Source organism: Triturus cristatus, chromosome 6 (genome assembly GCF_964204655.1).
Source record: "Triturus cristatus chromosome 6, aTriCri1.1, whole genome shotgun sequence".
In the NCBI taxonomy this organism is placed as follows: domain Eukaryota; kingdom Metazoa; phylum Chordata; class Amphibia; order Caudata; family Salamandridae; genus Triturus; species Triturus cristatus.
Genome location: NC_140589.1, coordinates 176,467,304 through 176,489,757, shown reverse-complemented (window position 1 = coordinate 176,489,757; position 22,454 = coordinate 176,467,304). Strand labels below are relative to the sequence as shown.

The following is a 22,454-nucleotide window of genomic DNA, read 5'->3' as shown; positions in this document are numbered from 1 at the left end:
ATAGACTCCCAAATCCCCATACAGGCTCAAAGTATAGATAATGTAACTGATAATTTTTTGACCCATAGAAAGAACATTCTATCCTGGAATATTGCTGGGTTGGCCAGGAAGAGTAATGATCCTCGCTGGATTGCGTTTGTTACCCAGTATAGGATTATAAACTTGCAGGAAACATGGGATATGGATAATAACTATTATTTAGATGGTTATCAGGCCTTCTTTGTATCGGCCTCTCCTTCGGCCAGTGGCAGGCCCAAGGGAGGTCTCGCAACATATGTCTCATTAGACATTAAATGTGAGGTGCGCCTGATTACCCACCCCCATCCCGGAATTTTAGCAATCACTCTAAGGAAGGGACATGTAGAATGGGGGATAATACATTTTTACAATTCCCCTTCTACAGTAGAAGAAGGAGGTAATATCAAGTCCCTGGCCACATTTATAAGAAAATATATGGCCAATATCCTACACAGTCTGATCATCACAGGGGATTTTAATATCCACCCATGTGGGAATCCCTCTACCACTTGTCTAGCAAATTTAGGCTGCCCACTAATATCTGGCTTACACTATGAGCACACAGCACATGGTGAGGAACTAAATGACTTGCTGTGGGAATTTGATATGGGGTCAGTTATGTCTCATATGAACCTGTCCACACTGTATACCATCCCAACCTTTATATGTAAAGGGACTGGTACTTTTATTGATTATATTTTAATTTCATCTGCTTTAATTCCCCACTTAGGGGACTTTATCATTTTAACCAATGAATTCAGCGATCATAATCTGCTGTCAATTTACCTTGGTGGTACACTGTCTGATTCTACAGGTTCTAAATCAACCATAGGAGTATTAAGACCCACTGATGGGAAAAGGAGGTTAAAGTGGACCCAAATATCGCCCAGCATTTTCAATGAAAACGTAAAGATCCATTGCCTGGAAGAAATAGACACTTGTAAAACCATAGGAACAATGGCTAGATCCATCTTAGACGCTTTTGCCAATTTATCCACAAAAATATCTGAACTATTGTTAACAAGTTCTGGACAAAATGGTAATCATGGCCCCAAATGGTTTGATAAAAACTGCTCAAAAGCTGCTAAACTACTAAAAGAAGCACTTACAAAAAAAAACAGAGACCCTGTAGCGGTACGTATTCTGAGAAGGTCGTACAGGGATACCCTAGCATTACGTAAATCCTCATTAAAAGAAGAGGCCTGGGAAGAATTAGTAGATAGCAGCAATCTAAAAGATAGTACAAGATTTTGGAAGATTGTAAATGGTCCCTTATTTCAACAAGTGGGAGGCGATGGACTGGTGGCTCACATTAGAGAAAGTGACTGGATCAATCATTTTAAAATAATGTTTGATTGCCCGATTGATCTCAATGATAGTAGAGTGAGCTCTAGAGCCACGTCCGCCATAACATTTACTGAATTGGAGATTTTGGATGGAATAAAGGGCCTGACCAGTAATAAAGCTCCGGGGCCTGATGGGATCCCCCCAGACCTATATAAATCAGATCCCCACTTTTGGGCAGCTATTCTTTGCCCGGTATTTAATGCGGCAGCCTCAGAAGGCTGTTTAAAAAGCTGGGCATTGTCTACCATAGTGCCGGTATTTAAAAAAGGGGACAGAAACGACACGTGTTGCTGTAGACCAATATTACTTATAGACTCGGTCGTGAAGGTAATGGGGCGTGCCATTCTAACCAGGCTGAAGGATTGGGCGGTTGAAAACAAGATTTTAACAGATTGCCAGTACGGTTTTCACGTAGGACGCTCGACCACTACACAGTGTCTTAACCTGTACTTATTACTCAACAAATATACTGTGGTGAAACCTGGTTCGCTCCATCTCGCCTTCATGGACCTCTCATCAGCTTTTGATTGTGTCAATAGATCGAAGCTTTGGTTGGCCATGGAGGCGAGAGGGGTTGACGTGGGGCTGATCAACTTTTTACGGGATCTGCATTCTTCAACACGAGCAAATGTTAGGTACGGGAAGGACTTAAAGGTCACAACTGACTTTCCCATCAGGAAAGACGTTAGGCAGGGATGTATTATGGCTCCGTTTTTATTTAATTTTTATATCAATGATCTTGAGAGGACCCTGGTAGAAACTGGTGCAGATTTTCCGCGTGCAGCGGGAAGGGGTATCCCTGTCCTGCTGTACGCGGATGATGCTGTACTTTTGTCTAGAACTGAAATTGGGCTTCAGACCCTACTAAATTCCTTCCATGGGTTTATGACCAAGCTAGACTTGAAGATAAACAGTACAAAGTCCTATATTATGAGCTTGGGCAAACGACCAGGGAGGACTTTTATTTTTAAAACAGGGGGAGATCTAATACCCAATACTAAGGCGTTCTCTTATTTGGGAGTCTTATTTGATGACAAATTAAAGTGGGATGCCGTCATACACAAAAAAAGGGGGGAGATGGCGCGGGCAAATGCAGCAATCTTTAACTTTGCCTCCAAAATAGGGCAGAAACCAACAGGGGCTATGCTCAATGTATATAGAGCAAAAAGCGTTGCCATAGCTACCTACGGTAGCGAGTTATGGGGACGTGCTGAGATAAACCCCATACAGGTCGAGGAAAATAAGTTCCTAAAAAGACTCCTATGTGTCCCATCAAGTACTTCTAACTTGGTGGTCCACGAAGAACTAGGAGTATCTTATATAGCCGACCAGATAGCAATGAGCCCCATGACTTTCTGGCTACAATGCTGGCTCAACCAAGACATACCCTTGACCCATGAAATACTTAGGGATTGTCTGGCTTTGGAGAACAAGGCACGGATCCCGTGGTTTTCTTATATTAAACAGGGACTCGAATCAATAGGAAGGGGTTCCTTGTTCTCCAAGCCTGAAGAGATCCACAAAAAGGATGTTCAATTGGTTAAATCCCTCTTTTTGAATTATAGGATACAGGAAAGGGAAGAGATTGAGCTTATTAAACCCAGTGTCCGATCACATATCGCCTTAATAACCACCCACACTGCTGAACCCTACCTAATGTCTACTCTTACAACCCATGAAAAATTTTTATTAACCAGATTTAGATGCAATACATTTCATCTTCTACTGGCTAGACCTAAAATGGGTCACCGGGGACAGATGTTACCGGTATGTGGGTGTGATGGGCAGTCTCCACAAAATTTAATACATTTTATGTTTTTTTGCAACTTTTACTCCGTCCCAAGGAAAACTTACCTGACACCAATGTTGAAGAAAATGAAGTTTACCCAGGTTAAACCTGCTTTAATGTTCTTACAATTATTGCATATGGACTGTATATATTTTATTGTCCGTTTTTTAAAATCTACTATGAAATCAAGAGCGGATATGGATTGCTAAACCGTCAATGGAGCTTTACTTCTTTTTAATTGGTCTGTGATTTTTAATTTTGTATGTATGTGACTTTTTATGAATTTATATACTAAATTCGAAATAAAGTATCTTTTGACTTGACTTGACAGCATTACAGGAAGATTCAGGGCAGACGACAGAACACAGGAGAGTTTGTCACTCCATGTACTGAGAGCCACACCTCTCCTGTGCTTGCATTCTGCTGACCTACACATAAGAAAAGCTTGAAGTCATAACTTTGTACTACATATATTTTGTGTTCACACATAGCTACTTGATTCATTTGCTAGTATAGGACCAAAAGGTCAATACTAGGGAATGAAGTGGTCTAAGAAAACGCAGATACAAATGCACCCAATTCATGTAATATCACTGCTGTGCAGTCAATTGAAAAGTGTCTACATCTGTGGCAAATTCCCAACCTCTTGGACTTCTCAGAAAGTTTAAGGAGAACTCTTCAGAAGTTGTGACAGCGCAGAGTAGTTGTGGATTTCATTAAAATATCAAGTTACTTAAATGGAAACATTCTATACGTAAAAGTAGCAAGTATATATTTACACATGTTTGTAGTGAATCTTGAGTGCAATTGTACTTGCTAACGTTTAAGTTTTTTTGTTTCACTACATTAAAATAGTTTCCCCATAAAGACACATTCGTTCATACACCCCACTAATTTTGGGGTTGTCCCCTCCACATTCCTGCCCTGGATAGCTATTTACGCATGCCACTGACACGATTAAGGGTACAACTGACTTCATGATGTGGATGTGCATGCCAAGACTTGTGAATTCCTACAAACTAAATATGGAGGCACGAATCCCTGTTCTGTAACACCCTGAATATACCCCTTTAAGCACTTCTGCTTAGAAGCAGTACACCACTACACTGGTGTATTCTCACATGTGGCGAATACAAGTGCACGTTTCAAAACACTGTTTATCAACACAAAATATGAATCTACGGTTAAAAAAGGTGTTATTTGCACACTTGAAAAAAAACACAATGTTCGTAGGTGGCCACATTATTAGTCGCATGGTCCCATTCTTCGTTGATAATTAGCGTGAATATCTGCTCGAATAAAATTTACAGTCAATATATATTTCACATGGATCTATTCATTTGTTGGCCTTTTGGAAATATTTAAGTTGGAGGTCTTATTTAAAAAGAGACTTATTTTGTGCAGAAGTGTGCAATCGTATAGAACAGGAACCCTGTTGTGATCCAATCAGCTGTCGCTCAAATGCAGGATACACTTGCCCTCCAGGGATACTATTTTCATGCGACTCTCCAGATGCTTGGGAAGTGATGAAATCCGGTCTCTGCCACCCACTTTCACCCCTAGGACAGAAAACATACCATGTTCTTCTTTCTGGAACCAATAAGAGGCGTGCGTTTCCATTATTAAACATGCTTGCGGATTGAGACATCATCCTTGCGACTTGGCCACCAATGTCATATAATTTGATGCCAAAGGGAACTTTGTTTTTCTGGCTATTTAATGTGAGCTGTAAAGGCAGGAAGGCGAAAATGTATTTCCCCCCCTTTCCTTTCTCTCTTAATATCGTGCCTGACACCTGAGCGCCTGCTGTGCGACCTGCACAAGAGCACACGAGGGAATGGGGCGATGGTTTTATTAGAGAGCGCCTGCCTACCTTGGCAGTGGAGCGGCCGAGCAATAAACTGTCAACCAGAGAAGTGTTTCCCAAACTTTCTGTGATATCAATTCCAAAGTCAGCGCAGGAGAAGATCTGGAAATCTTGCAGCTGAAGATTGGAACTTCTATGGATCTGAAACATAAAAGTACAAACATTTAAGTCAATTTAAACATTTTTGGTGTTGACTTGCTGGTTTCTAAAACAAGCATGTCGGGGACAACATTTTAGGAAGAGCCTCCAGCCATGAATAACAGACACAAATAGGGCTCCAATAAATGAGTAAGGCCTTGTGTAATTTGTTACAAAATGCCTCGGGAGCTTGGCAAGAGGGCGAAGCAGGATCTGTAAATAATGCGGATTACTTGTTATTAGCTTGTCTTTATGCTCTTATCCTGGACTAATTGTATTTAATGCTGCTATGAGCTCGTGTCAATGCTCCCGCTTCAGCTGAAATCGCTTTCAAGAATTAGATCAGCCACAGTCCTTAAACCCGTTTATTCACAATTTACAGCAAGCAAGGCCTAGTGTTTATGTTCTGACAGGAGGACTCGCTGATTGGTTGTTTCCACATCCAATTGAAAATGTGCTGCGCTAGCCTTAAATCGTGATTAAGAAGTGGTTTCTTGTATTAAACATAATTTAAAGGCTAAATCTCATAAGAATACAGCAGTTATATCCGTACTTGCTGCCCCACAAAAATATTAAGTATCCCAAGACAGCCATTTTGTGTATCCTGCAACCTGGAAAAACATAAAAGTAGTGTGACGCTGACAAACTGTGCATTCTGCAAAGACTCCAAAGTTTGAGGACGTTTTATAAAAACTCTTAAAATCGGATCTTTTGCCCACTGCACATCAAATGTGTATCTTTTTTTTTTATAGGATTCTGATGTTGATGTCGTGAATCGAATATTTTGACACAAACTGAATTGTTTCTATCATGATTTCATTAGTTTATTATTATTTTTTTCCCCACAAACGTTTAACAAAATTATTTATGAATCGAGCTGTTTATGGATCTGTGCCAATAAAATCAATAGTTATAATTTGATATAATTCATTTTTTTAAATATTCAAGGCCACAGGGAGGGAGGTGAGATAAGCACTAGGGAATTAGACTAAGGGGATTTGTAGTAGCAATTATGCAAGATATTTTATTTTTTGATCAAGTTATTTGAATTCACAGTTTTGTAGCCTTTATGACAATTAGATACAATTGCACTATTGCACAACTCCACAACTTTAGCACACATGCAATATAGCATTACATATTCAAATTTCAAACTAGGTTTTACCATTTTCACTCACATAGTCTCCTGATGAGGTAAGGTCGGGAATGAAATTAAAGTCAATGCATCTAACAACATTTTCAGAGATTTTATAATATTTATTGCATGTGTCAGTGTTCATGAAGCAGGACGCCCTACTGGATAAAGCACACCTAACAGCTATCACTTACAGCTAACACACTGTTGTTTCACCCGAGTCATACATTTTTCCATAATGACACGTCAGATCTTTAGAAGTGTGTTCAAGTTCCACAAAGTGTTTTCATACGTGTTTTACTGTCCTGTGTTCACTAATCCTGATCTTGACCTTGCACATGGTCATCCCCATGTAGCAACCAATCAGTGATTAATCTGTAAAAAAGTAAGTGCCGGGAGTCTCGTCAGGAGGCAGCTTGGACCAGCCCATTTCTCCTGTTAGTGCTGCCTAAAAAAGAACCAACTACTAACTGAAAAAGTGGGGAGAGGATGTAGCATAATAGCCAGAGCTGCCGACTTCAGAGCTGGGCAACCAAGTACGAGTCTCGGCGTCAGCTCAACATCATGTGATTCTGCGAAAACCACTTAATCGCCCTGTAAATGAATGTGTGAACTGGTGCTCATAAAAAACGCTGGTGTTGATAATTAAGTGCTGTTGCTGAGCACTGGAAACCACCGGCTCAAATTAAGCACTACAACCAATTATGTATTCCACATTGTCAATTTTGCCGATCGTGAATGACCTCACTTGCCAAATTACATTGTTAACAAAGTCAATTTCTTTTCGGTGCGTAGTCAATGGGCCGCAAGGGTTGTCGGCAATGACTGGTGGAAGACCCCAGATGCTTTCTCTGAGTTCAGATGTGTACTTCTTTTAAAGTCTAGTGTGGAAAAAGAGATCTCTTGGGTTAGTACCCCATTTGAAAAAGGACAGAGGTGTTTTCCAAAAAGTCTGATTAGTATTTATACGCTCCAGTGTTTCATTTTTTAAATCTTGTTTGAAATAGAAAAAAGTTGATAGGCATTGTTGGAAAGTGCATTATTGGTAGGGGAAAATAAGGCCACTAACATAGTATATGGCTCAGACTTAGAAACGTTTCTGGAGCTTTTTCTCATTGGGTCCCTCGATGCTCTTCACCAGGCCGGATTCAGTGAGGGTTCGCCGGCCTCGGATTTCTTCTACTCCCCGTCAAACTCTGGAAGTCGGACCTACGGAGCTTTCAGCAGGACGAACCTGGATATTTTGGCCGGCTCGCAGTTGAAGGCAGGCGGCTTGGCTGGCCAGGTTGAGTCGGTCCCCCTATGGAATTTTTTTCCAAAGTTCTCCAAACTTCTGGAACTTCTTCCTGAAGTTCCCCAAAGGGTCCCAAAGTGTCTCAAACTCACTCCAAGTGTCTGGAAACTCCAAGATGGTCCTTGAAAGTTGAGGACTTCAGTTCCCACAATCCACTTGGACAAAACCCTTACAAATCAACTGGTAGTTCTCCGGGTTGAGGATCCTTGGTGGTGATGTTCCAGGGGAGCTCTGTTAACCTGTAGCTTGCAGGGAGTCCACTCTTTAGTTCTTTTATAGCAAGGTAATCCACAGGGCTGTAGTTTCAGCTGGTGCAGTCCTTAGAATTTGCACCCCAACTTCTCAGCATGGCAACGACTTGCTTTCTTAAGTTTCAAGCAGCAGATCTGGGAGACTCTGCCCCTCTCAGATACTTATTCCAAGTTCTCTGGGTCAAGCAACGTCTACCTGCAGCATCATACCTTCTCTTCCCTCTACGCCGGCAGCTGCACACGACTCCCTGCTCCTCGTGGCTCCCTCCATCGTGAATGGGACTCTTGGCACAGATTTGAGAAGCTAACCTTCAGCGGGCCTAATCTGTTGACTGTAGCCAACCTGCGCTCAATCGTAGTCAGCTCGAAAGTGTGACTTTCACCCGGTCCAGCACAACCAGATATCCTGACTTGCTGCTTTGTGCTTTTTGGCGCTATTTTTACTAAAATCTTTAAAAATTTAGGACTATTCTAATGATTTGATTTGAGTCATTTTAGTCTTTTTTATGTATTAAAGTTTACTCGATTTTTTTTTAACTTAGTGTGGTGTTTTTCACTTTGTTACTGTTTGAAGTGTTGCACAAATAATTTACACATTTCCTCTAAGTTAAGCTTGAATGCTCTGTGCCAAGCTACCATAGGGTTGAGCAGAGGTTAATTTAGGGTTGTCTTGTGCTTTACCCTGACAAGTATTGTGGTTGCTGCTTGACCAGGGCTAACACCCCAGTCAACCACTAACCCAATTTCTCATACCACTTTTTAATTTAATGTGTTTATTAGCTCAGAGTTTGTAATCATGTTTCTGCTGTGATTCATGGTTCACCCAGAAGTACCATTCCCAGCAGGATTGGAAATTACATGAAATGTGTGGTAAGGTGAAAACCACAATATTAAGCAATTTGTTTTCATATGAACTGAAAATAATTCAACATAATATTTTTCCATTTCAATAATCATGTGTTCAGTGCTTAGGACATGCTCTTACAGGGAAGGAGCAACTGATATTTTAAGAAAGATTCTTTCAACGGGCTCTTACACATTAAACATTTTCAAAGTGCAAAGGCTGAATCTAGACAATCAATACTTTGCAGACAACTCAAAAGGAGGGTATTGGTAATATCATTTTTGTGCTAATGTCTTAGGAACAGCCGAGGTCTGTGCAGGTAACAGCGGTGGGGTGGTGGGGGGATTTCGAGGGACGATGAAGAGGGAAAATTAGTTATTTATTTGATTATTCCTTGGCATCGTCCATCGAAATCCCCCCTGACCCCACCCACCGCCCCACCGCTGTTACCTGCACGGACCGCGGCTGCTTAGGAAGTCATGTTTAGAGACCTCAGCCTCCCTCCCTTGCCAGGTATTTGCGAAGGGACTTTTAATTAATACCCCTGTCATGTCCGGGGCAGGGTAAGCATATGCCCTTATGCCCTTGCCACAGCGCCCAGCAGCGGGAAGCTTCTTAATTTAAGCACCCCCCCCCGCCTTGTCCAAGATAACAGATAGCATGCGCCCACTACCATTCTCAATCCAAATAACAGACGTATATATCCCCTACTCAAATTAATTTAATATTTCACTATACTAATACTTTTGGGGTCCAGAGCAGTGTGCTACTTGCCGAAAAAGTGCTTCAACGCCTCGTCAGGGGTAGTAAGCGCTATATAAATGCAATTACAATACAATGCAATACAATACAAAGCTCTGTGCCACAACAAATGTGGACATTGCATTTGCTTGGCAGTTTGTGATGCAATGTACCTTCAAGGAGAACAGAGAGTAAGCAATGGCATCAAACTGGCATAGACAGCCCCACAGGACAGAAGGAAGGACTTCAGACAACAGTACCTATGTAAATAGAAGTTGCGGGTACACCTACCTCAACGCCTCCTCGGCACCTCCAGGCTGTTAAACTCTGAAAGACAGCCATGGCGGTCTCCCTTGTACTATTAGGACAATATTCAGGATAGACCTTTAGGGCACTTCTGTTGAGAACAAAAAATAAAAAAGTGAACCTGTGGCATGAAACTAATAGACTGTGTTTACAACCTATACTTTTTGGAAAGAAAATATCACATCCCTTAATTTAATTACATTATGTCCTCATAGAGAAATGCACAATAAAAGAGTTACTGTGCATTTGGGCCACTGACACATATTTTGGGATTTTTTAATCATGAAAATTGTGGGACCGAAAACCAGTAAAAAACTGGTGGTAGCAGAGCGCTCAAATGTGGTATATCATGCGGTACATGTTGTACGATGTGTTTCAACTTTTTGTCCACTTTAACACCAAATTCTCCGATATAACTGTTGCAGCCTCATTAGATGGCAGCCCGTTCTCGCTGGTAAGCGTGGAGGAGGACACGGCCTTAGTCCACCAGAAAGCAGGGCCGGTTTTAGCGCTGGCGGTGCCCGGTGTGGCAATGTTTGTTGGTTCCCCCAATGCCCGTCTTTGCCACGGGTTCCTTCACCACCACCCTTTAACAGTGCCCCACAAGTCTCCATAACTCTCTCTCAGATCCATTTAATTCGTTTTATGACCCCACTCATACCAGTGTAGAGTGTCAGAGTGCTTTACATCACACACACATTATATAGAGTCAATCAATCACATATGTATAAATCAGTGTACAGGAAATGTTACATATGACAGAGGACTACAAGGTGTAGGAGTCACATGTTATCCATATGCAGTATAGTCAAGGCCACTGAGGTTATGCGATTGTGCGGCCGTGGCGATTTGTGCATTATTATAGATTTACTGCATTTACCACATAATCTATCATCTGCTGTCTAATGTACGGATTTGCACAAAAAAAATTGTTTCGAGTTCAAACTGTTGAAAAGTTACTAAAAATGCAATGACATGTTGACTCCCAGTGAAAGGTCCTTTGCAAAGCTTGACTGGTTATCTTTGTGTTGCTTATTGCTATAGTTGGGTGCTAATCTGGTACTAATGAGGTTCACTCAACGCTAAAACAGTGTTAACAAGCGTTAAAAACTACAAAATAATGAAGTAATACTATCAGAAAAGTGCAACGTTATGCAGCATAACTTACCTTTTCTTGCTGCATAATTTACTCAACCCTGCCACATCATTTAGCTCTCCTCTACTGCATAATTCCAGTCGCCAGTACAGTTTATGAGTGCTTGGTCTAGAAAAGCACACACTCAGAATTTAAAATGTAATACCATGGTTGGGGGTTCTGTTTAATAATAAGAATTGATTTTTACCCAAATGAATCCTTTTTGCAACATTAGGAGAATGAAAGCTTGTGGGAAAACCATAACACTCTAATCTATAGCTTGCAGGTTGCATGCAGCTCTTTGAGAACAGTTAATAGCTCACTGTTCTATATTCGGTCTTTAACTTATAACCTGCAAGTAACAAAAGGGGCTTTCCAACAAAAGCAGTAACCCACTGACCTATTTTCATTATAAGCACTTTGGGGCATATTTACAAGGAGGGGATAATAAATTATCGCCGCTTTAGCGGCCGCTTTCGGCCGAAAATTTAGCAAGGTCACGCTAACGCGTGAAACCTTGCTGTAGCGTGGGGATTCCTAACGCTCAGCTTTGCATCTCTAATGAGATGCAAAGTGGGCGTTCCTGACCTGACATGACAGGAGAAATGTCGCTAAGCGACATTTCTCCTATCATCAAGCCCCACGCTATGAAGCATAGCGTCAGGAAAAGTAGCGATAACCCCTGTTATCGCTAGATTCCTTACGCCTGCTTCAGGACTGACTTAGGACTGACTTAGCCATGATATCCTATGGAAGGTGGATATCATGGCTAAGTTTGTGAGTCCCTATCAACAAGCTAACGTGAGATTATCGCTGGGTTTCCAGCGATAATCTCACGTTAGGCAGTTAGCATGAGGATTTTTATCGCTGAGGAGATAAGCGTTGCTAATAGCACGCTATCTCAGCGATAAAAATCCACGTTACCCGGCGATAATTATCCTCACGCTAAGAGCGCTGAGCGATAATTATCGCCGGTTGTTGCTGATATGCCCCTTTGTGATCTGCAAAGTACACGCTCTTTGCACAGGTATTTTTAAAAAAAGTGACGCAATGGCAACGCAAGGAGGCGCAAGGGGCTTGTAAATCTGCCCGAGATGTCTAATTATTAACATCGGTGGTTAATGATCTTGGACATCTGGCCTATTTTGCCGCAGATCTGAAAACAAATGCATATTATGTGCGACCGGTGCAAGGTTTCTGAAACAAGCTGAGTCTAATCTTCCAGGTCCACGACTGTTACTTGGCCTTGAACAAGGGCCTGCACTAAGCGGTTTGCAGATGAGAGCACATAAAAAAAACTTACCTTGCACTTACGGCTCACCAGTGCCCCTAAAAAGTGACACCCGGGGCGCACCGGCCCCCGGCCCCCTAGCTACACCACTAGTTTAATGTGTCTCTAAAATAGTCTAGTAGTCTAACGCAACTGCTGTAGGGATACACAGTATATTTAACCTCTATGCAACAGTTTCCGATTCCGACAGGGCCTTTATCCTTCCAAGGTAGATAGAATGGTCCCACTGAATTCAATGATAATAATTTTCAAGATTACTGAAACCCAACAGAAAACGTTCTTGAAGTGTATATGCTATATAAATGGTAGGTAAATTATTTTTTTGTTGAGATTATGTATTAAATTATTGTTAGGTTGAGCACATTTTCAAAAGCAAATATGTGGATGCTTCACTAACACAAAAGAAGGGCTGCGGCATCGATGACGGATAGAGAGGACATGATAGTCCAAGGAAGAGCAGTTCAAGACAGAGCAGTCCAGATCTCACAGTCCAAAAAAGCTGCATATCCTACCACGGGAGATTATTGAATACCTTGCATCATGCCAGCACCGAGTACTTTCAAACAGACCTCTGCATCGTAAACTCCAAAACAGACCCGTTATGTTAAGCACCACATGGTGAAGGGCGATAGTTGAAGTGGTAATTGCAGAATTCATGTAACACCACTGACAGCTCCCTCCAGTCCCAGCCAGCTGTCATTCACCCCCCCCCCCTCCCCCTCTCTAGAACCTCGGGCCAGCGATAGGATCCTCAACACATTCTAGCAGGCACAGTCCTCTGAGATGACTGTCCCAGGTGACTAATGCCCCCAACACCCGTGCTTCACGTCACTTGAGAAGGTTTCCAGAAATAGAGCTATGCATCATACCACTGGAGAGGGGCTTCAAAAGCAGATCTATGTATCATATCACTGGAGAGAGGTTCTTAAAGAAGAGCTATGTATCATATCACTGGAGAGGGGCTTCAAAAGCAGAGCTATGCATCATATCACTGGAGAGAGGTTCTTAAAGAAGAGCTATGCATCATTCCACTGGAGAGGGGCTTCAAAAGCAGAGCTATGCATCATATCACTGGAGAGAGGTTCTTAAAGAAGAGCTATGCATCATTCCACTGGAGAGGGGCTTCAAAAGCAGAGCTATGCATCATATCACTGGAGAGAGGTTCTTAAAGAAGAGCTATGCATCATTCCACTGGAGAGGGGCTTCAAAAGCAGAGCTATGCATCATATCACTGGAGAGAGGTTCTTAAAGAAGAGCTATGCATCATTCCACTGGAGAGGGGCTTCAAAAGCAGAGCTATGCATCATATCACTGGAGAGAGGTTCTTAAAGAAGAGCTATGCATCATTCCACTGGAGAGGGGCTTCAAAAGCAGAGCTATGCATCATATCACTGGAGAGAGGTTCTTAAAGAAGAGCTATGCATCATATCACTGGAGAGGGGCTTCAAAAGCAGAGCTATGCATCATATCACTGGAGAGAGGTTCTTAAAGAAGAGCTATGCATCATTCCACTGGAGAGGGGCTTCAAAAGCAGAGCTATGCATCATATCACTGGAGAGAGGTTCTTAAAGAAGAGCTATGCATCATTCCACTGGAGAGGGGCTTCAAAAGCAGAGCTATGCATCATATCACTGGAGAGAGGTTCTTAAAGAAGAGCTATGCATCATTCCACTGGAGAGGGGCTTCAAAAGCAGAGCTATGCATCATATCACTGGAGAGAGGTTCTTAAAGAAGAGCTATGCATCATTCCACTGGAGAGGGGCTTCAAAAGCAGAGCTATGCATCATATCACTGGAGAGAGGTTCTTAAAGAAGAGCTATGCATCATTCCACTGGAGAGGGGCTTCAAAAGCAGAGCTATGCATCATATCACTGGAGAGAGGTTCTTAAAGAAGAGCTATGCATCATTCCACTGGAGAGGGGCTTCAAAAGCAGAGCTATGCATCATATCACTGGAGAGAGGTTCTTAAAGAAGAGCTATGCATCATATCACTGGAGAGGGGCTTCAAAAGCAGAGCTATGCATCATATCACTGGAGAGAGGTTCTTAAAGAAGAGCTATGCATCATTCCACTGGAGAGGGGCTTCAAAAGCAGAGCTATGCATCATATCACTGGAGAGAGGTTCTTAAAGAAGAGCTATGCATCATTCCACTGGAGAGGGGCTTCAAAAGCAGAGCTATGCATCATATCACTGGAGAGAGGTTCTTAAAGAAGAGCTATGCATCATTCCACTGGAGAGGGGCTTCAAAAGCAGAGCTATGCATCATATCACTGGAGAGAGGTTCTTAAAGAAGAGCTATGCATCATTCCACTGGAGAGGGGCTTCAAAAGCAGAGCTATGCATCATATCACTGGAGAGAGGTTCTTAAAGAAGAGCTATGCATCATTCCACTGGAGAAGGATTTTCAAAGCAGCCGTGTGCATCTTTCCATTGCAGAGAGGCTTCCAAAGCAGAGCAATGCACCACTTCACTGCATAGGGACTTCAAAAGCAGAGCTATGCATCATTCCATTTGAGAGGGGTTCTAAAAGCAGGGCTATACATTATTCAGCTAGACTGGTTTCAAAAGCAGAGCTATGCATCAGATCAGCCTAGTCAATCAATCAATCAATCAGAACATTTGTAAAGTGCACTACTTACCCGTGAGGGTCTCAAGGCGCTGGGGGCAAAGATGCTGCTACTGGTTGAATAGCCAGGTCTTGAGGAGTTTTCTGAAGGTAAGCAGGTCCTGGGTCTGCCGTAGGAGGATGGGGAGGGTGTTCCAGGTCTTGGCGGCGAGGTGGGAGAACGATCTGCCGCCGGAGGTCGCTCTTCGGATGCGGGGGACTGTGGCGGGGTGAGGTCAGCGGAGCGGAGCTGGCGGTTGGGGGTGTAGAAGCTGAGTCGTCTGTTGAGGAATGCTGGTCCGGTGTTGTGGAGTGCCTTGTGTGCGTGGGTGAGGAGCTTGAAGGTGATCCTCTTGTTGACAGGGAGCCAGTGCAGGTCTCTCAGGTGGGGTGTGATGTGGTTGCGGCGAGGGATGTCGAGGATCAGGCGTACAGCGGCGTTTTTGATGCGTTGAAGTCGTTTCAGGAGTTTGGCCGAGGCTCCTGCGTAGAGGGCGTTTCCGTAGTCCCAACCTGCTGCTGACGAGGGTCTGGGTGACCGTTCTTCTTGTTTTGGTGGGGATCCACCTGTAGATCTTGCGGAGCATGCGGAGGGTGTTGGAGAAGGAGGATGAGACGGCATTGACCTGCTTTGTCATGGAGAGAGTGGAGACTAGGATGAACCCTAGTTTGCGTGCGTGGTCGGTGGGTGTTAGAGATGTTCCCAGTGGGGTCGGCCACCAGGAGTCGTCCCAGGCCGAGGGGGTGGAGCCGAGGATGAGGACTTCCGTCTTGTCCGAGTTTAGCTTCAGTCGGCTGTTCTTCATCCACTCGGCGACGGCTTTCAATCCTTCGTGGAGGTTGGTTTTGGTGGTGAGGGGGTCCTTGGTGAGGGAGAGGATCAGCTGGGTGTCGTCGGCGTAGGAGATGATGTTGAGGTCGTGCAGTCGGGCGACGTGGGCGAGCGGTGCCATGTTGATGTTGAATAATGTCGGGCTGAGGGATGATCTCGGTGGCTTCGGGGCGGAAAGGGGGGAGGCAGACGCTCTGGGTTCTACCGGAGAGGAAGGAGGTGGTCCAGTCCAGAGCCTTGTCTCAGATCCCAGCGTCATGGAGGCGTGTGCGTAGGGTGCGGTGGCAGACCGTTTCGAAGGTGGCTTACAGGTCCAGGAGGATGAGGGCCGCGATTTCTCCGTTGTCCAGCAGGGCCCTGATGTCATCGGTGGCGGCGATGAGGGCAGTTTCGGTACTGTGGTTACTGCGGAATCCAGATTGGGACGGGTCCAGGATGCTGTTCTCCTCGAGGTAGCGGGTCAGTTGTCTGTTGACGGTCTTCTCGATGACCTTCGCCGGGGACGGGAGCAGGGAGATGGGCCGGAAGTTCTTGAGGTCCTTGGGGTCAGCCTTGGGTTTTTTGAGTAAGGCGTTGATTTCGGCGTGCTTCCAGCTCTTTGGGAAGGTCGCTGTCTCGAAGGAGATGTTGATGGCTTTCCAGAGGTGGGGTGCGATGGTGGTGCTGGCTTTCTTGAAGATGTGGTGAGGGTATGGGTCTGACGGAGATCCGGAGTGGATGGTGTTCATGATTTTGATGGTGTCGTCGTCATTTACGTTGGTCCAGGAGAGCAGGGGGTCGGTGTGGATAGAGGTCTCAGTGGTTGTTGGGACGGTCATGGCGTTAATGCTGTTGTGGATGTCTGTGATCTTGCGATGGAAGAAGGTGGCAAGGGAGTCGCACAGATCTTGCGAAGGTGGGATGTCATTGGTGTTGGAGCTGGGGTTGGAGAGTTCCTTCACGATGTTGAAGAGCTCTTTACTGTTGTGTGCATTGTTGTCTAGGCGGTCTTTGAAGGAGGCCCTTTTGGCGGATCTGATGAGGTGAAGGTGTCTGCGGGTGGCGTTCTTGTGGGCTGCGTAACTGTCCGGTATCTGTTCACGGTGCCATTTCTTCTTTAGCTTTCGGCAGGTTTGCTTGGAGACCTGGAGGTCTTCAGTGAACCAGCTGGTTTTCTTGCTGGTGTGTCTGTTGGAGGCTTTCTTGATTGGGGCGAGGGTGTTGGCGCAGTCGTCATTCCATTGTCTGAGGTTGCGGGCGGCGGAGTCAGGGTCAGTGGGGTCGGCGGCCTAGTGAGATGGGGTTTCAACCCAGAACTATGCATTATTCCACTGGAAAAGGGCTTCAATCAAAAGCAGAGCTGTGCATCATTCCACTAGAGAGGGTTTTCAAAAGCAGAGCTATGCACCACTCCACTGGAGAGCGGCTTCAAAAGAAGACCTATGCATCATTCCATTGGAGAGGGGCTTCAAAAGAAGACCTATGCATCATTCCATTGGAGAGAGGTTCTAAAAGCACCGTTATGCATCATTCCACTGAGAAGGGGTTTCAAAGCAGAGTTATGCACCACTCCACTGGCGAGGGGCTTCAAAAGCAGAACTATGTATCACTCCACTGGAGAGGGGTTTCATAAGCAGACCTATGCATCATTCTGTTGGAGAGGGGTTTCAAAGCAGAGCTATGCATCATTCCACTAGAGAGGGGATTCAGAAGCAGAGCTATGCATCATTTCACTTGAGAGGGGTTCTGAAAATCTATGCTGTGCGTCATAGGACTGGAGATGTTTTCAAAATTAAAGCTGTGCCAAATAGGTTCTAAAAAGAGCAGGTCATCAAACCACAAGAGAGGGGTTCCATATACAGTGCCTTGAATTAAACCTATGTGGTTATGTTATATGGACTTTTATGGGTGCATCTATCACCCAACAAGGGTAACTAGGCACTGGATCTGAGGTCTGAATTGTCTGGAGAAAAAAACAGGAAAGCTAGGGGGTCAAAACAGCAGAATTGTTTTCAGCTCCTTCCTAAAATCGAGTAGCGAACTGGCACAGTGAAGTGTCAAAGAGAGTTTGTTTAGGGCATCAGGGACTAGGGAGGAGGGTCTGCCCCCAGTTCCAGTATGTAGGATGCATGGGGTGTAGGCAAGAAAGAGAGATGAAGAGCTGAGATGTCAGGGTTTAATATGAAAGTAGCTTCTGTTGATGAGATATTGGGTATGTCAGTTCTGGAGAGTCCTTAAATATGAGAGAGAAGTTTGAAGAGAGCAAGTTTGTGGATGAGGAGCCAACAGAGAGAACATAGATGGTTAGTTTTGGTGACTTCCTCTTTGTTTGTTGGAGAGAGGAGGGGCAGGGATGCCCCTAATGTGGGAGTGGATGAGGGAATGATACATTCTAGTGAGCCCAGTGAGAAGGTTAGAGCTGAATATTTTCACAGATTACCTTGATTTCATTGTTAAAATAGTTAAACAGTTCTGCGCCTAGGCTGAGTTATGGTGCAATGTTTTAGGTATTAGCATGTGCCCGTGGGAATTACTTCACAGTGGTAAAGATTTCTCTAGTAAAGCTGGAGCTCTCCAGATATGTGCAACCAGGGAAATCTGCCTAGCAAATTGAAAGTGTCCAGAAGTTTTGTATAGAGTTGAATATATCAGCTCCTGTCTGGATCTATGTAGAAGCGTCTCCACCGGCGCTCCAGCGGTTTGGAATAGCGCTTGAGCAGCCTCAGGTCCGTAGTGTACCAGTTCTCTCGTGGGGTCCTCTGGGATGTCTGGTGGTTTCTTAAGGGGGCAAGGGAGTTGGCCATATTGGCAAGCCAGTGCTTAAATTGCTGGTGTGAGTTACAATGTCGGTCTCAAGATGTTGGGGTATTTGATGAGTTCTGATTCCCATTTCTTTCCTGTGGCTACTTTCCAGGAGCATGTCTTGGTGTTATGAGGGTTAGGATGGTTCAATGGGCTCAGTCAAAGGAATTGAGAAGCAGAAAGCGATCAGATGGTGGTCAAACAAGGTTTGGAGGAGGTGGGGCTCTGTCCTGATGTGGTCAAGACTGAAGAATAGTGGCGAGCTAAGTGGTGTAAGCCTAGGACTTTAAGGTTGTGCAGTACATTATTAGAGTCATTGCTTATGGTGTCCTGTAATGGAAAATAAAATTGACCAGAAATAAGCACCATATTTTTTTTCTGGAGCCAGGGGGCAATAGGTCAAACAATCATTCAATCAATCAGTACTTGTTAAGCGCAACTACTCACCCAAGAGTGTCTCAAGGCACTGGGGCTGCAGGTCCGACTGAGCACTGCGGTTCAGTCAAAGAGCCAGGTCTTAAGATCCTTCATGATGTGGGTCAGCAACGGGGATAGCCTGAGGTGGCGAGGTAGGTTGTTCCAGGTTTTTTGTGGCAAGATAGAAAAAGTATCTTTCTCCATTCCTGGTCTTGCGGACCTGAGGGATGGTGGCAAGGTCCAGTTGGGGCAGAGCGGAGGCCTCTGGTGGGTACGTGAAATGAGAGGCAGTGGTTCAGGTATGCTGGTCCAGCATCCTGGAGGGCTTTGTTGGTGTGTGTGAGGAGCTTGAAGGTGAATCTTTTATTGACTGGGAGCCAGTGGAGTTCGCGTAGGTGTTCGGTGGCTGTGGTGGGGGATGTTGAGGGCCAGTCTGGCTGCAGTGTTTTGAACGTTCTTTAGTTTCCTGAGGAATTTCTGGGTGACGGCTGCGTAGAGTGCATTGCTGTAGTCGAGCCTGCTGCTGATAAGTGTGTGGGTGACCGTCTTGCTGGCCTTAGTGGGGATCCATCTGAAGGTCTTTTGAAGCAGGCGATGAGTGTAGAAGCATGATGAGGAGGCGGTGTGATGTAGTGCTTCATAGTGAGAGAGGAGCTCGGTATGATGCCGAGGTTTCGTGCGTGGTCCGTGGGTGAGTCGGAGGTTCCTAACATGGCAGACCGCCAGGAGTTTTCGCAAGAGAAGGTGTTGGGCCCGAGGATGAAGACTTTAGTCTTGTCTGAGTTGAGCTTGAGGCAGCTGTCTCTCATCCAGGTGGCGGCAGCATTCATCCCATTGTGGAAGTTGTTTCTGGAGATTGTGGGCTCATTGGTGAGGGAGAGGATCTGCTGGGTGTCATCAGCATAGGATACGATGTTGAGCCCGGGGTTCCTGACTATGGCAGTGATTGGTTACTGTGAGATGCAGACATCCACACAGCGTGGCATAATTAGGAGCCGACAATGAAGATCAAGGGAACTACATCCCGTGTAATTTCAGTACGCACTTAAGAGCCTTATTAAATTGAATAAATAAATAAACAAATAAAAAACTAAGGACTCTGAATACTAGACACTTCACAGTGTTTTCAGAAAAGCGTACCGAAGTCAAAAAATAACCTGTTTCATGGAAGACTTGGATATTTTATATGACACAGGTTCTACCAAATCTGAAACACCCAACAAACTACTGAGACAGTAAACTCATGGCTATATCTCGATCAGCTCGCTGCTGATATAGAAATGAGGAAAGTTGAGACGGTCCCTTGATGAAGGCACCTCAGCCAAAACGTGCATAGCTTCCATCTACCGCCAGCCTTCCCATTGGTTATGGTCTATCGGGATCTCCCTTCTGTACATAACGTGCAATTAAATAAATTATCTGATTACTTATGTAGATCAATTGCACTGTTTCCCTATGGATACATGATTGTGTTGTACTGTTCTCTATGTTTTGACAATATTAATAATTTATCATAAGTTGAATATAATGTTTTGATATTTAAACACAATAAATTAAATAACTTTAAACTACAATAAAAAGGTTTTGATAAAAAATAATTCAACATGGTCATGGTCATCATCTTATAATAATGCACAATGTTTTATGTATTATTATTGTTATGTTGTCCTGAAATTTGTAATTTTTGATTATTTTACACTTGCTTCTAGCTCTTTTTTCCCCTCTTATGGCTGCGAGCGAGGCCAGGTCGACTTTGAAGTGGGTGGGGCTCAGGAAGAGCCCTGGAGGACTCCGCAGCCGATCTCTGCGGGTTCTGAGAGGAACAGTGGTATTCTGACTTGCTGTGTTCTACCAGTGATGAAGGAACAGATCCAGTCCAGGGCTTTGTCGCGGATACTGGCATCATGGAGTCTCATGCTTAGGGTGTGGTGGGAGACAGTGTCGAAGGTGTCCGAGAGGTTCAGGAGGATGAGGTCTGCTATTTCTACCCTGTCAAGGAGGTAGCGGATTTTATCGGTGGCAGCAAGTAGGTCGGTCTTGGTGCTGTTGTTGCTTCAGAAGCTGGATAGAGAGGAGTCCAGGATGTGGTTGACTTCGATGAACTCGGAGAGTTGGGCACTGATGGCCTTCTTGATGAACTTAGCTAAGAAGGGGAGCAGGGAGATGGTCCAAAATTCTTGAGGTCTGTCAGGTTGGCAGTCGGTTTCTTCAGCAGGGGGTTGATCTCGGCGTGTTTCCAGTCGTTGGGGAAGGTGGCAGTCTCGATGAAGCCGTTGATGGTGCGGTGCAGTTCGGGGCGATAGTGGCTCTGTGGAAGATGTGGTGTGGGCATGGGTCCTAGGGTACTCCGAAGTGAATGTTCTTCAGGGTCTTGAGAGTGTCGTCCATGGTGAGCAGGGTCTAGTTGAGCAGGATCTGCTGAGGGTGGAGATGGGTGAGTCTTGGGTGTTGAAGCTGTTGCAGAGCTGCTTGATCTTGTGGTGGAGTAGGTGATGAGTTTGTTGCAGAGGTCTTGGGAGTGTGGAACTTCTGTGGTTTTGCTGTTTGGTTTGGCGAACTCCTTGACTATGGCAACGAGTTCTTTGCTGTTGTGTGCGTTGGCGTTGATTCTGTCTTGGAGGGATGTTTTCTCTGTGATTTTGAGGAGGATGTGGTGTGTGGTGACGGCGGCATTGAAGGCTGCGTGGGCATCCAGGTTTTTGTCATTCCTCCATCTCTTCTCCAGCTGTCAACAGGTGGGTTTGGACTCCTGGAGGGTGGCAATGAACAAAATGGCTTTCTTGGAATGTCGCTTGCTGGGTGCTTTTTTGAGGGGCGACAGCGCGTTGGAACAGTTAGAGATCCATCGGTGGAGGTTGAGTGCTGAGATATCGGCATCTATGGATGTCGGAGGTGTGGTTGTGCTGAGGAAGGTGGTGAGATGTTCTTCAGTGACCTTGTTCCAGTTGCCCATGAACCCCAAAACCGGTCCTAGGATGCTTGTTTCCGGTCCGGGGAAAACCTGGCTTGGCAGTTTGGGCTGGACTGTTCCCATGAGGCACAGGTGCAAGGCTGATTTGCACATGGCTAGGTCTAAACTGGGGTGGCATAGTGAGCAAAAGAATGATGGATTTAACCCAGATCTCTTGCCTGGGGGGGAATGTTTTGATTTGCCCTGCATTCCGTCCATCAATTGTGTGTCTTTTGCTTCCTCGCCTTAAGTGCGCAGGGTATGCCCAAACGTGGATCCCTGGCTCACTTTGCCACTGGATTCAAGCTATCTGGCTGATGAGGGGTGAAACCCCGAAACCGGTCCTAGGATGCTTGTTTCCTGTCCATGGAAGACCTGGCTTGGCAGTTCGGGCTGGACTGTTCCCATTTGGCACAGGGTCAAGACTGATTTGCATATGGCCAGGTCTAAACTGGGGTGGCATGATGAGCAAAAGAATGATGGATTTAACCCAGATCTCTTGACTTTGGGTGAATGTTTTGATTTGTTCTGCATTCCATCCATCAATTGTGTGTCTTTTCCTCGTTCCAGTTGTGGCAGGGGCGCGGTGGTGTACTGTGGGTTTGGTGAAGGCGAGATGTACGCAGTGGTGGTCGGTCCAGAGGAGTTCCGAGGTGTGGCTGTAGGTGATGTTATCGTTGGCAGAGAAGACGAGGTTGAGTGTTTGTCCTGC

The 22,454-nt window shown here is 44.9% G+C and overlaps 1 protein-coding gene across 1 annotated transcript in view; it reads right to left on the bottom strand.

Annotated features, from left to right (window-relative positions):
- Positions 1 to 22,454, bottom strand: part of PKHD1 (PKHD1 ciliary IPT domain containing fibrocystin/polyductin) — a 1,788,124-nt gene that overhangs the window by 452,382 nt on the left and 1,313,288 nt on the right. Inside the window, exons 43-44 of the mRNA XM_085609531.1 lie at positions 9,716 to 9,821; positions 5,028 to 5,162 (exon numbers count right to left, since the gene is read on the bottom strand). Of these exons, the coding sequence (XP_085465657.1) occupies positions 5,028 to 5,162; positions 9,716 to 9,821 (241 nt within the window). The remainder of the gene's footprint in view (positions 1 to 5,027; positions 5,163 to 9,715; positions 9,822 to 22,454) is intronic.